Source organism: Mus pahari, chromosome 3 (genome assembly GCF_900095145.1).
Source record: "Mus pahari chromosome 3, PAHARI_EIJ_v1.1, whole genome shotgun sequence".
Classification (NCBI taxonomy): Eukaryota; Metazoa; Chordata; class Mammalia; order Rodentia; family Muridae; genus Mus; species Mus pahari.
The window spans coordinates 118893828-118905964 of record NC_034592.1 but is presented as its reverse complement, the minus strand read 5'-3'; the positions used below and the strand labels follow the sequence as shown (position 1 = coordinate 118905964).

The window sequence follows — 12137 nt, the reverse complement described above, 5'->3', positions numbered from 1 at the left end:
TGATGCTTTCTTCCCTGTCTCTCTGCTGGGGATTGAACTCATGTATTCTATGTATGTCCCACCACACTGCACAGACTGTCAACCTCTCCTATCACCCTTCTCTTTGGATCCTCTGGTTAGAACTTAAATGCTTTACAAACAAAACTGCACTGTCTACTCCATAGTTAAACTTTTCTAACTACTTATGTGTTTCGGGGAAAAGGTGAATTTCTCTTTTCAGACAAAAAAAAAAAAAAAAAAAAAAAAAAAAAAGAGCCTCTGTGGGTTTTGCTAAAAAATATTTTTTGCACATGATAAGAAAAGGCTCATTTTAGTTATAATAATGAAAGTAGTGACCTTTACTTGTTCTAAAATATCTTCCTTGTACTTAAGCAAACTTTGGTAGCCAGTTTTCGTTGCTAAATGAATTGTGTTCTAAATTCAGCTCTGAGCTTGTTTTGAAAATAATACATAAAAATTTAACCTGCAGTCTAGTTGGCCTAACACTATAGATTTACCTAGGAGCTCAAGGGTCAAATACTCAATTTAAACCTATGTATTTTTCTCACATGCAATCCATTAAAAGGCAAAAATACAGGTTTCTAGGCCATGCAAAGGTATGAGAAAAGTTAGCAATGGAGAATCCAAATTTAGTGTCACAAACTCAATCCATTCTCTACTCACGAGATCAACAGAATCAAACTACCTTAAAAACCATCTTGCAACATCAGACACATTCAATTGAATAAATACATCACAAACTTCACACGTACACACAGAACCACAGCGTGAGACCAACAGGAGGTGGTGTGCAAAGCCAGCCTGGAGGAAGCACATGGACACACAGACAGGAGCTGATTTTTGCACCTGGTCAAGCCACCATGGAAAGATCAGCAGGTCAGAAGCCAAGCCAGGAAAGGGTGCGTGAAGCCAGCATGCAGTGAGGACACGGGGAGGCAAGCCACTGCACACAGACTTATGGAGTTAATGTATGAAAAAGCTTACTTCGTTTAGAAAGCTCACTAATTGGTCTACCGTTAAATAATCAGTTTTGTCTCCATTGCTGAAAAGAAATGTATTAGAAAAAGTAAGTTTTTGTATATGATGCTACAGTAGGTACGATTTACATGTTGACATTTGTTGATAATTCTAAACTACTTTTCTAACCCTGAATTCTTAGAGTAGTCAGAGACTGTAGTGGAGGGGGGAGGGATGGGTGCGAGGAACTCAAGGACAATGATAGCAGAAAGATAACATTCCCACTAGGTCACAGAAAGTGACTGCTATATGCAATTCTTTAGCATTATCAAGAGACATTCCTCCAAAAACAACATGTAAGTCATCCATTTGAAATAACTGGAATGAATGAACTTCTCAACAACATTCCAAACCAAATCTAGTTAGTTCACATACTGGGTTAATACCTAAAGGAGCAGGTTAAAATTGTAGGTCGTTAGTAAAGCCAATGCCGGGGCGGGGTAGGGAGGACGTTCCAAGTGCTGTAATTAATCTATGTCAAGTTTTCTAAAAAACTCACAGTGGGCTTCTACGCCAATAAATTAAGGGGTGAAAAATGTAACCCTGGCTAGGCCTAGCGCTAGCAACATATATTTAAACATTACAGCAAAAAATGTTTCAAATTTTACAGGGACAAAATAGCAAGTACCATATAACACTTTCTCATAACTAGAACTTACATTTTTTTAAAAAGATCTTCTATATCTGTCCGAGGACAAATCTTTTGTGTCAGTTCATAGAACTTTTCATAAGTAAATGCAGCAGGCTCAATTTCATCATTCTGTGGAGAATAAAAGAAAGGCAGGCATTCAAAAACAAACAAACAAACAAACACCTTTTTCCTTGGAGACGTGCTATTGACATGGTCCTGGACATTTAGTATGACCACAGCACGTGAAGTGAGGCTTCCCTGGTTGTCACCATAGGATGGGTGATACATGGGATACTTGGTGACACCTGCCCGCAGCACAGCTTTCTCTGGGAAACCCCTCATTGACCAAGTACACAGACATTTTTCTATCTATCCTTGAGAAAGGAAAGGAAGTGCTCCCATAGAGGATAGGGATAATCAGACCGAATATCTAAGTACATTTATTTTGTGAATATTTAGAGGATCACAAGGGATCTCCCTCCACACATAAATGTGTGGGAGGGAGAGGAATCCTTCACGAAACCATGCAAGGCTTTCTTGAGAAACTGAATTTCTTAGTTAATAATTCATGCTGCTGCTAGCTTGGTAAGGCAGCGTGGCTGGGTGTTCCAAACATGTTCCATAAACTGTTCAGAGAACAGCTGCCTCTCCTTTCTTTTTCTTAGCTTAATAAAGTTGACAAAAGTCAGTTTGAAGTGAACTAGTTGTATTTTAAAAGACTTCTCAAGTGATTGACAAACGGAAAGAAAGCAAATGAACTGCTCTCCATGTGACTGACAAACTGCCATCAGCTTAGCACATATACCTGCACAGACAACCAACCATGAACACAGATTTAGAAGTGTGTTTAAGTCAGTGAATACCTTTCCACTGGGAAGACCTAATTCCTTGAGGGCTTGAAAGATCACCTTTTCTGTTTTCCCCGATGCAAAGGTTCTAGTGATGCTGGAACAGAAGAGAAAGAAAGTAAAGAAAAAAGAAACTGAGGTAGTGCACCTTCTGCTTTTTTTTTTTTTTTTTTGTATTGATGCAGCAATACGAAATACCTTAGAGACAGTGGGTTCAGGGGAAGGAAAAAAGTAAAGCTACCTTTTGTTTGATGGGGCTTTTCAATTCCCAAGCTTCCCTCTGGTTACCAGGGCCAACTCTGTCACTGATGAGATTCGATTCTAACAGAAGAGTCCCATTAGGTGCTTGCGACCAAGTGGGTGTTGGACAAATGCAATAATACATTCGAATCCTAAGAAACGGTGTTCTTAAGAAAAAGTTATGTGTCTGGTGGTGCAGTGGTTCTACAGGTTTCTGTGAATGAGGTCCACACTTAGGGAAAGCAGTAGTAGTCCTGTAGATACCAGATTGGCTTGGCCTGTGTCTCCTCTTCTCCTGGCGTGTATGTTTTCCACAGTGACTCAGCAGGAGACATATTTTAACTGTTTTCATCTAAGCATGCTTGGGACATCCTGCCATGCTAGCCAGCTAAAAGTCTGGGACTTTACTGTAAACGTGATGGGGGAGGACCCAGAATCTTGGTACTTCCCAGGACATGGTATTTCTCAATAGCTTTTTAACTAGTTAGTACAGGGAGCATGGATGCTAGTCAAGTTAGTAATGCCTTCATGGTCAAACTTCCTTATGTAAAAGGAAGAGAGAGGTCCCCCGCCCCATGATAAATGTGTTGGAGATACTTGGGATGAAAATTACTGAGTGGGAGAGATCCGAGGGTATTTGGTATCCAGACAGCACACACGTGGCTCTCAGCCTTGCATTGTCTACTCAGGTGGCTTTATTCACTCCCTGGTTAGAAGCCCTGGTCATGAGTTACTATGATTATTCAAAGGCTGAACTCCGATGGGGGTGGGTAGACTTGACTTGAAGACTAAGGTAGCTTTCACCTGTGAAGTGTGGCTTTTCAATGGAGCTTTAGCATCTCTCACGCTAAATTCATATATGCCTCAGAATTTCTGTTCAGTCAATATAAGCACTGACAGCCAGTTTCTCTTGGTGAGTGTGAGAAGGAGCTGCAGGATACAGCTTGTCAAAATAGACTTGAGCTGCAGGATACAGCTTGTCAAAATAGACCCAGAGGAAGGAGATTTACATAAACGCATTATGATGCATCCATTTAAACCATTATTGTTTTATAGTAAGTCCATGAAGATGCTAAGAAGCACATTCAAGTGTTCTTGAGACAGTTCTACTTATGTATAAGTGAGCCCGACAGTGGCGCCTAGGTGTGTAGTCAGACTAAGTAAATGGATAATGGGATTCTAGAATAGAAGGTGTTATGACTATATTTTCTCAAGTCTTTAGAGTCCAGTTCAACTTTTAAACGCTGACTTGGGGGGTAGATGCCACTTAACAATTTCAATGTGAGGAAAAATGGCAGTGTGTCTTTCTTTACAAACTGATGCAATGAGGAAATACCTTGTTGTGTGTGGTGCCACAACAAGGTTAGGAACCTGTCATCAGGAGGGAAAACTCCACAGCAACGACTCAAGGCTGCTGCATTAGACAGGCCTGGTTCTAACATGAGAACTAATCACCAAGGCAGCGGGTACGGAGCCTGAGCTGCCCTCCTACATCAGAACCAAGGCATCATGGGAAGGGAGGCAAGTAAGGAAGGCAGGCACTTGGTGAGCGCTGGGCTGTGTACCAGGAGACAGGACGAAGAACAAGAAGGTCAAGGAGATGGGGAGAGAGAGGTGCTGACTTCTCAGACATGAGTAGGGTTGGGAAGCACAGCCTGAAGATACATTTGCTCATTGTACATAAAAAGAGAAGAACCTCAGAATGGAAAATAGTCACAAGGGCATTTATCAGACTATTTCCCTAGAGTAATGTCTGTTTCCTTTGCTCCAGACATCTTTCCAAATCATTACTGAGTCTGAAAAATTCATCTACTGTGATATGGAGAATAGAGAAGGAATACGCATTCTTTGGTTTCCACAACAGTGCACTTTAACCAGCATTCTGAGAGCACTGTGCTGATAAAGGGACTGTCACATTATTATAACCTCTATATAAGTGGTTTTCAACTTTTCTAATGATGTGAGCCTTTAATACAGTTCCTCATGCTGTGGTGACCCCCAACCATAAAGTCATTTTTGATGCTACTTCATAACTGTAATTTTGCTACAGCTATAAATCATAATATAAATATTTTTAGAGATAGAGGTTTGCTAAAGGATTGCAACATAAAGGTTAAGAATCAGTGCTCTATATAATTCTGTCGCCAAAGGCATCTGCTTAATGCTTTAAGGTACATTTAGGAGCTAAATGAGGTTTTATTTTTGTTTTTGTTTTTTTGAGACAGGGTCTACAGCCTAGAATAGCCATTAACTCCCTACAACCTTGCTCCTCTGGGATTGTGAGTGTGTACAATCAAACCTGGGTTTATGGAAACCAAGGACTTGGATACACTAGGCAATTTCTCTACCAACTAAGCTACACTCCAAGTTTCTCAATGAGATTTTATTCAATCAAAACAAACTGTCACTCCTTCCCTTAAAGAAATTTATAAAAGCAAGTACACTGAAGTTGAACTCAGTCCTATCACAGAGCTGGCTAAATTCTGTATTCCGGGCTACCCTGCAAATGACTAGAGAATATGAGCCTAGAATTCAAGGTAGTCCATCTTTTTGCCCATAAGTGTTCAATGTTTCTGAGAGTTTGGAACACCGATTTCTGACACAGTCACAGGAGACTCCTGAAGTGAAGGACCAAGGTACTACCCTTTGTAGGGTCCTGCAGCTTCAGGACCTGAATAGATGGGTCATGCAGACCAGGTTGCCAGTATTATTATACAGAGGCTCTTGGTCTCTACTTTAGTAGCCTCTCCAGTCACTGCTCAAAGCCATGCAGATCTCCATCATCCAACTCTCTAGGTCTAGGTAGTACTCCATGTTACAGGGAATGTGAGAGAGAAAAGTTACTTTCAGAGAATGGTCTAAGTGGGAGGATGAACTGCAGCAAGCTGGTGAATTTGCCGGAAAGACAGAATGTGTAAGATCATATACATAAAAAAAAAGAGAGAAGAGGGAGGGAAGGAGTGAGGCTGCTTTCATCAATCATTCCTGCAATTTCCTGGGTATTATATTTAGGTTCAATGTTCAAGAGCAGAAGCCTTTCACAAGTTACGCAATGACTATGAAGCTGGATCCCCTTTTAACACAATGTGCACTATATTTATAGTTTCCATTTTAAAACCCTAAAATGTTGGTGAAAAAAAATGACATTTTTAAAAGTGTTTACCCTTCACATCCATTAAAACATTCAGAACAATTTCTACCTAACTCTTGGCAGACTATCTATCCCCCTTTTGTTGGCTTGGCATCAGTTCTACATCAATTCTAACAAGCTGCCCCAAGTCACAGATGTCTTGTGTTAAGGGCCTATTAATAATGACAGGCACACACACACACACACACACACACACACACACACACACACAAAATCCACGTCAATACCAAAATATCTAGACCATTTCAAACACAGTTGTAATGATTTTGTATGTGAACATGCTCTATGGGGGCCCACAGAGCCTCAACAGGCCTGGAACCCTGAGGGATGATAGCATGGTGGGTGGAAGGCAGACTACTGAAACCAGAACTACTGGTTAGAAGTGCTTGTTGTGTTCCACTCAGTCGACTTTCCAAATCTTATGAAATAAAAAAAAAAAAAAAACAAAAACAAAACAAAAAATAAACAAACGAAGCATAATGCACAGAGTTCCCTCTCTGCACCGCTGTATGTACCCTCTGACCCACACTAACAAATGTACTCTGAGTATGGGTACACACTGTCTCCATGACAAGGATGATTTGGATACATTGAAATAACTGCTTTGTGCCTGCTCAGTCAAGGGAGGTTTTCAATAAGATAAGGATCCTTCTGAAATGTCTTTGGTAACAACTACCAGTCAGGACACCCACAGGGTGTTTTTGTTTTTGTTTTTGTTTTTGTTTTTTATAAACTTCTATTCTGTACTTAAACCTGACTTGTTAGAAAAAATATTATTGAAAACCTCCACTCACTTGAGCAGTAACAAGGCAGCAAAGAACCCGACATGCGGAATTTTTTTAAAGTCATAACAACTGTATGCGATCTGTGACCTGGCCCGCAATCATGAAAGGTTGAATAAAAAGGGATACTGCACAGGGTCACCCTCATGCCTTCAGTGATCCCAGTCTCTCCTAAATAAGTATCGCAGACATGCCACCTGGATACTTAGGTTCATGATCCCCATGAACTCTGGAATGGACCAAAATGATGGTGTCTAGAATGATTCTGCCCTGTGTGACAGTGTGAGTGGGGATATGGGGACATTTGCACAGGGGCACAGAATAGAAGTTTGGTGTAGAATGGAGTATGTAGGCAGAGAAGTAGGATAAGAAACCTGGAAAGGGCCAGGAGTAACCTGAATGCCTTGGCTAAATGGCATCCACGCACTCAAATGATCTGCACTTGTGGCTTGTTTGTCTTGTGTGCTAAAGGTAGGTCCATCTAGGACAGCTCTCCTATGTCTCGGTGTTTTGAAAGTCTGTGTCTTTACTGAAGTTCATCTCTAAGGACAGCATCAACATGGAATTGAGTTGAGAAACCTGGGCAAAGGGGCTTGGTATACAGGGAGTCTGCATTTGCTTTAGGTTAAGGGCACATAAATTCTGGCTTCATGTGGACAGATGATGCCCTGGGTCTGAGTCAAGCTTCTTTGATGTCTGTGAATGCGTACACAAACATCAAACAAAATGATCCTGGAGAGTTTTGTCAAGAATTCCCATAGCTACCCTCACAAGCCCTTCCGGCTATACACAGACCAGTAGCAAACCCTAAACTGTGAAAGGAACTGAGAAGCAGAGAAGAAGGATGTGTGAGGACTCCTCCCAGGGTGAACCATGTCAGGACTATTAAAGAGCACAAGGGGAGGATGCATCTGGCTTATGCCTTCCTCCTTTTGGGTTCCATCTGCCTTTTGTTCTCTGTCACTGTTAACTACAGGAGGTGAGGGATGAGGTTCATCTGATATGGAATCTAACTGAACTTCACTATGCTGGTATCAGGAGCCTCTGGAAGTTGGTTTTATGGTGAGGGGGTGGGGAGTTCTTGGGAATAGGATTATAAAAATGTCCCTGAGACGATTCTCTAGCCCTCTTACCTCAGGTGAGGGCACAGCTGGAAGAAAGCAGTCTGCAGTCTGTAAGGCCCGTGATAGCACTCTGTTCATGCATTCCCAACCTCCCCAACTGTGAGAAATGAACTTCTCTCATGTATAAGCCAAACACTATGGTATATTGCTGCAGCAGCTGAATTTAGGGAAAGCTCCACCTTCTGGGGACCACATAAGCAGCAACCTTGAATGGGGGAGTGTTGGCCAGAGGCATAGACCTACCAGAAGATCAGTGTACTGGGGTCCAGCTCAAAGGAGGGAGGTAGTTGTCTCTCAGATAAAGGGGCTGGGGGTGGGAAAGATATAATATAAATCATGAAAGCCAGGCAATTCACTAATTAAAATCCAGTACTACGATTTTCAGACATTCTTTACCACAGTTAACGCTTCCTATTCTGGGGGAGGTACAACTTTATTTCCATGGGTGATTTTTACAAATTGAGCCATGAAATAGCAGAGTCTAGACTTCCGGAAATATCTTGAAGGCAAAGAGCATATGTGATTATGTCATAGCAGGATGGGCCTTTGATTTGGTGTGGCAGGGTAGATCTTTGGTTTAGTGTGGCAGCCTGGGCCTCTGGTTTGGCTTGCTTCGGTGAAGGTGGCGCAGAGAGTCACATGTCTGACTTACCCCCTCACTGGGATTTTCCCAGTTGTGTTGGTCAGAAAGGCCAGTTTCATCCAGCTGGAAAACAAGAGAACACAGCCTCAGAACCCATCAGCAGGTCCCACCAGCACCTGCTCCAGATCACTGAGAACTTCAGAGAAAAAGCTTCTTCAGACAGAACACCTATCTAAAAAATCAGATCATTACAAGATGAATTTAGGGCCCTCAGATTTTAATATCCCCAGTAACATTTGAATTTAAGACAAGTAACCTACTATTTTAATGTGTCCCGGTAACATATGCTACATATTACAATAAGATAGCTACATCTGAAATTCAAATTTAACTGAAAGGCCTACATTTTAAAATCTGATACCATGAGGGGAATTAGAACTTAGATATTTGCACTGAGCAAAACATGGCGCCTGTCCATGGTTGTGCTGGTTCTGCTATTCTTAAAACACCCAGGAGACAAGACTTAGACTAAGTCTTAGTTGCATAACTTAGACTAAGGGCGAAGGGGATTCACCACTCTCAGCTTCCAAGGTTCGGATGGAGAATGAGTGGAAGCCTTCCTTCATCTTCAATCCCCAGAGAAGGTCTCAGGATGTTGGGTAACTCTGCCTTCCCCAAGGTCTCAGGACATGTGAGGAGCTTCAATGTCTCAGAACATTCCAGAACACATTGGAATCAAGATTGTTCTCAGCTAATGACTCTTATTCCTACTATTTCTAGGCACTGACAGTCTAACAACTTACAAATTATCATGACTTTGGGAAAGTTTCTATCTTAAGTTCCGGAAGCACAAGTTGCTGTTTTGTTTGGGAGATGTTTCAGGGACAAAAGGAGGGAAGGAGGCAGAATGGGCAGGGAGCTGACTTAAGCAAACTTGTGTTTCAACTGGGTTTTACATGCCCTCATACGATATATACCACCCTTGGTGGCATATGGGCTGGCTCTGTTACCTATTTGAATTTGTCCTGGGAACAGGAGTATAATCTCCCAGGCATGGAGACTTCCATTTAGTAGAGACGCATCCCTGGACAAGTAAGCAGATCTGCACCCTTGCTAAGCAGCCTGTGGCTGGGTAAACAGTGGCTCCATTGCCCAAAGATCTGGTGTCTGCATATTGGCCATTCAAGAATCAGTAGGATCCCTTGAAGCTACCAGCACCCAAAGTCACAGTGTGCAACATTCACAAGGTTATCTCTGAGAAAATGAGCACAGTGACTCTGAGGAAGGAAGTGCAGCTACACAGCAAACAGGAATCTACAAGCCTTCATAACTTCCTTCTACTGAGGATGCCACACACTACGTGAGGTGCTTTCTGATTTCATCCACATTGTAGTCTGGTTCACAAATGGGGACTGAGGCTAAAGATTTGCCCAAAGTGGCAAAGCTGGGGTTTACAGCTGAGAGTTCATAAAGTTAAGTACCTGCTGACTATTCAGGAAGTGCCTAAGGACCAACCTGTTGGCCCATTGAGCAGGGTGATGAATCACTGGATCACTCTCTTGGTGCTAGGGCCTCATTTTCAGACATGGAAGCTTATCTCCACAAGGTTATCTGCATCTTCATCATCTGCTTGTCTTGGTACCTCATAGCTATGTGCCATTTGTTGTCACTACGAAGCCTCATACAATTTTGCAGTCAGGCACAATTACAGACCACTGCATTTCTGTGATTTCTACATGAGAACCAATTATTTGACCCAGAAATGTATCTGAGCATGATGACAATCTATCAGTGTAGTAAACCACTTGGAACTCCAGGAACAGTGACCTGCAGTAAGATCTTCAGGCCTTGACTAAATCATTGACTGAAATTTCAAAAAGAAATTGCAAAGGACCCTGACCACACATTAAAGGAAGCAGTGTTCTTGGGTTGGGGGAGGAAGGACTTTCTGTTTTACTTATGCAATGGATGCTTTTCCAAATGCTTCTCTTGGCTATATCCCTAAATTGTCAGTTTCACGCAGTGGAGACCTGAGGTGCCCTAGAACTTATCCTACAGCGAGGCATGCTAAGCTATCCATTAGAAAATGGAGTTTAGGAGAAAAAAAAAAGAAAAAAAAGAAAGAAAAGAAAACAACAACAACAACAACAACAAAACAATGCTCGATACCTGTACTACCAACCTTTTGTCTGCTACAGATCTCGTGACGCATATGCCTTGCTATGTATTTAAGTGGTTTAAACACAGGTGGGAGTTGGTCAACTTCCAAAGCCAGGGGTACGGAAGGAAAGGTGGACACTGGCCTGACGGATGTGATACAGTTCTTCCCTCCTAGTCAGAACGTTTACTAAACAACTCCTTAGAACAAAAGGCAAGGCAAACAGAACTCACTGTTTCTTGAGGCATGTCATCGGACTGACGTTGTTTGCCCTGAAGTTGTGAATGATTGATCTCAGGCCTTCTACCCATTGCTGGAAAAGGAAGAAAAAGGAAAAAAAAATGTCCACAGTGAGCAGTCCTCTGTAGCCAGGTACAGGATTTTTTTTTATTTTTATTTTTTTATTTTTATTAGACAGCCTGTCTCCTCTGTGAAATAAAACCACAGACTCTTCTTTTATCCCCCCTTGCCGCACAGGCATCTATATTTTACACGGTTGTATTTTATTCTTTAATATGCAGCTTTCATTTTTCCCATTAAGTTAAATGTGGCATGACAATGTCATGAAAGACTGGGTTCTCTCAAAGAGATGCTACCCACTGGCTGGCTTGCTAAGCTTCCCACTTGCAGCCTGTTTCGGTATAAGCCTTATTATTTCAGTTGTTCAGCCTTTTCTAAGCCATGCTGAACAAGTCCATGCCGATACATTTACCTATTCCAGTTTAGAGGACAAATGTGACAAGGCCCTTCACTGCAGTGTCAGGACACTCTATCTGGCCTAGTTACATAGCTTACCTGTTTGTCTTCTCCAGCAAAGCCTTAAAAAGTCAAAGATTCCTTGCCTGCTGCCAAGGTACCCAGAGCAAGCAGGGATGTGTCCACAGAACTTCTGTATAAGGACCTGAACCTCAGCTGCAGTTCATACCATCACTCCATGGGTTTACAAGGAAAAGTGAAGACAGATTACGCATGACGGGAAAGAACTTTGGGTCTGTAAAAGGGCATTTTTCTAGAAAAGGCTAGCCCATGAACTAAGGCCAACACTGCTCTTGGATCCAATGTCTGATGCTAATGAATGCCATAAAGGAATGACACATTGGCGACATGCTGTGCAGCAAACTGGAGCTTGGGATTAAATAGAGCTAAAGCTCCTCCCCGGCCCACTCTACCTCCTTAAGTTTGCAGCTACTGCAAAGGGAAGGAAGACATTTTGGAATGGGTTGTCACATAAATGTGAACGTCACTGTCATTGATCATAGAATTCCTTAAATTCAAATTGAATAGATCTAAAATTGGATGTCTCAGTTGACATTCAAGTGCTCCAAAGCCATGACAAGGACTCGAGGCACTGTCCTGAGAGTGCCCGGGGGAAACACTGTTGTCATCACAGAAGTTCCTGTTGCACAGCACTGCCCCCAAAACACCAAGCTTCACATCCCCAGACAAGAGATTTCATCTCTGAAAGCCCTGAGCTGATAACTGCATTATAGCGGTGTGGTTTGGGTCTTGCTATTTGATGTCTTCTCGTGTTAATTTCAGTAAAAACACACAGAACATAAATGGTTCTGTCTCAGGAGCTTTAGCTAATCCTGAATACCCTGCA

At 42.1% G+C, this 12137-nt stretch overlaps 1 protein-coding gene across 14 annotated transcripts in view; it reads right to left on the bottom strand.

Annotated features, from left to right (window-relative positions):
* Window positions 1-12137, bottom strand: part of Plcb4 (phospholipase C beta 4) — a 368815-nt gene that overhangs the window by 80176 nt on the left and 276502 nt on the right. For all 14 annotated transcript variants that reach the window (XM_029535870.1, XM_029535879.1, XM_029535877.1 and 11 more), the window contains 5 exons: window positions 10768-10847; window positions 8446-8499; window positions 2512-2593; window positions 1677-1777; window positions 985-1042 (listed from right to left, as the gene is read on the bottom strand). In XM_029535870.1, coding sequence (XP_029391730.1) covers window positions 985-1042; window positions 1677-1777; window positions 2512-2593; window positions 8446-8499; window positions 10768-10847 — 375 coding nt within the window. The remainder of the gene's footprint in view (window positions 1-984; window positions 1043-1676; window positions 1778-2511; window positions 2594-8445; window positions 8500-10767; window positions 10848-12137) is intronic.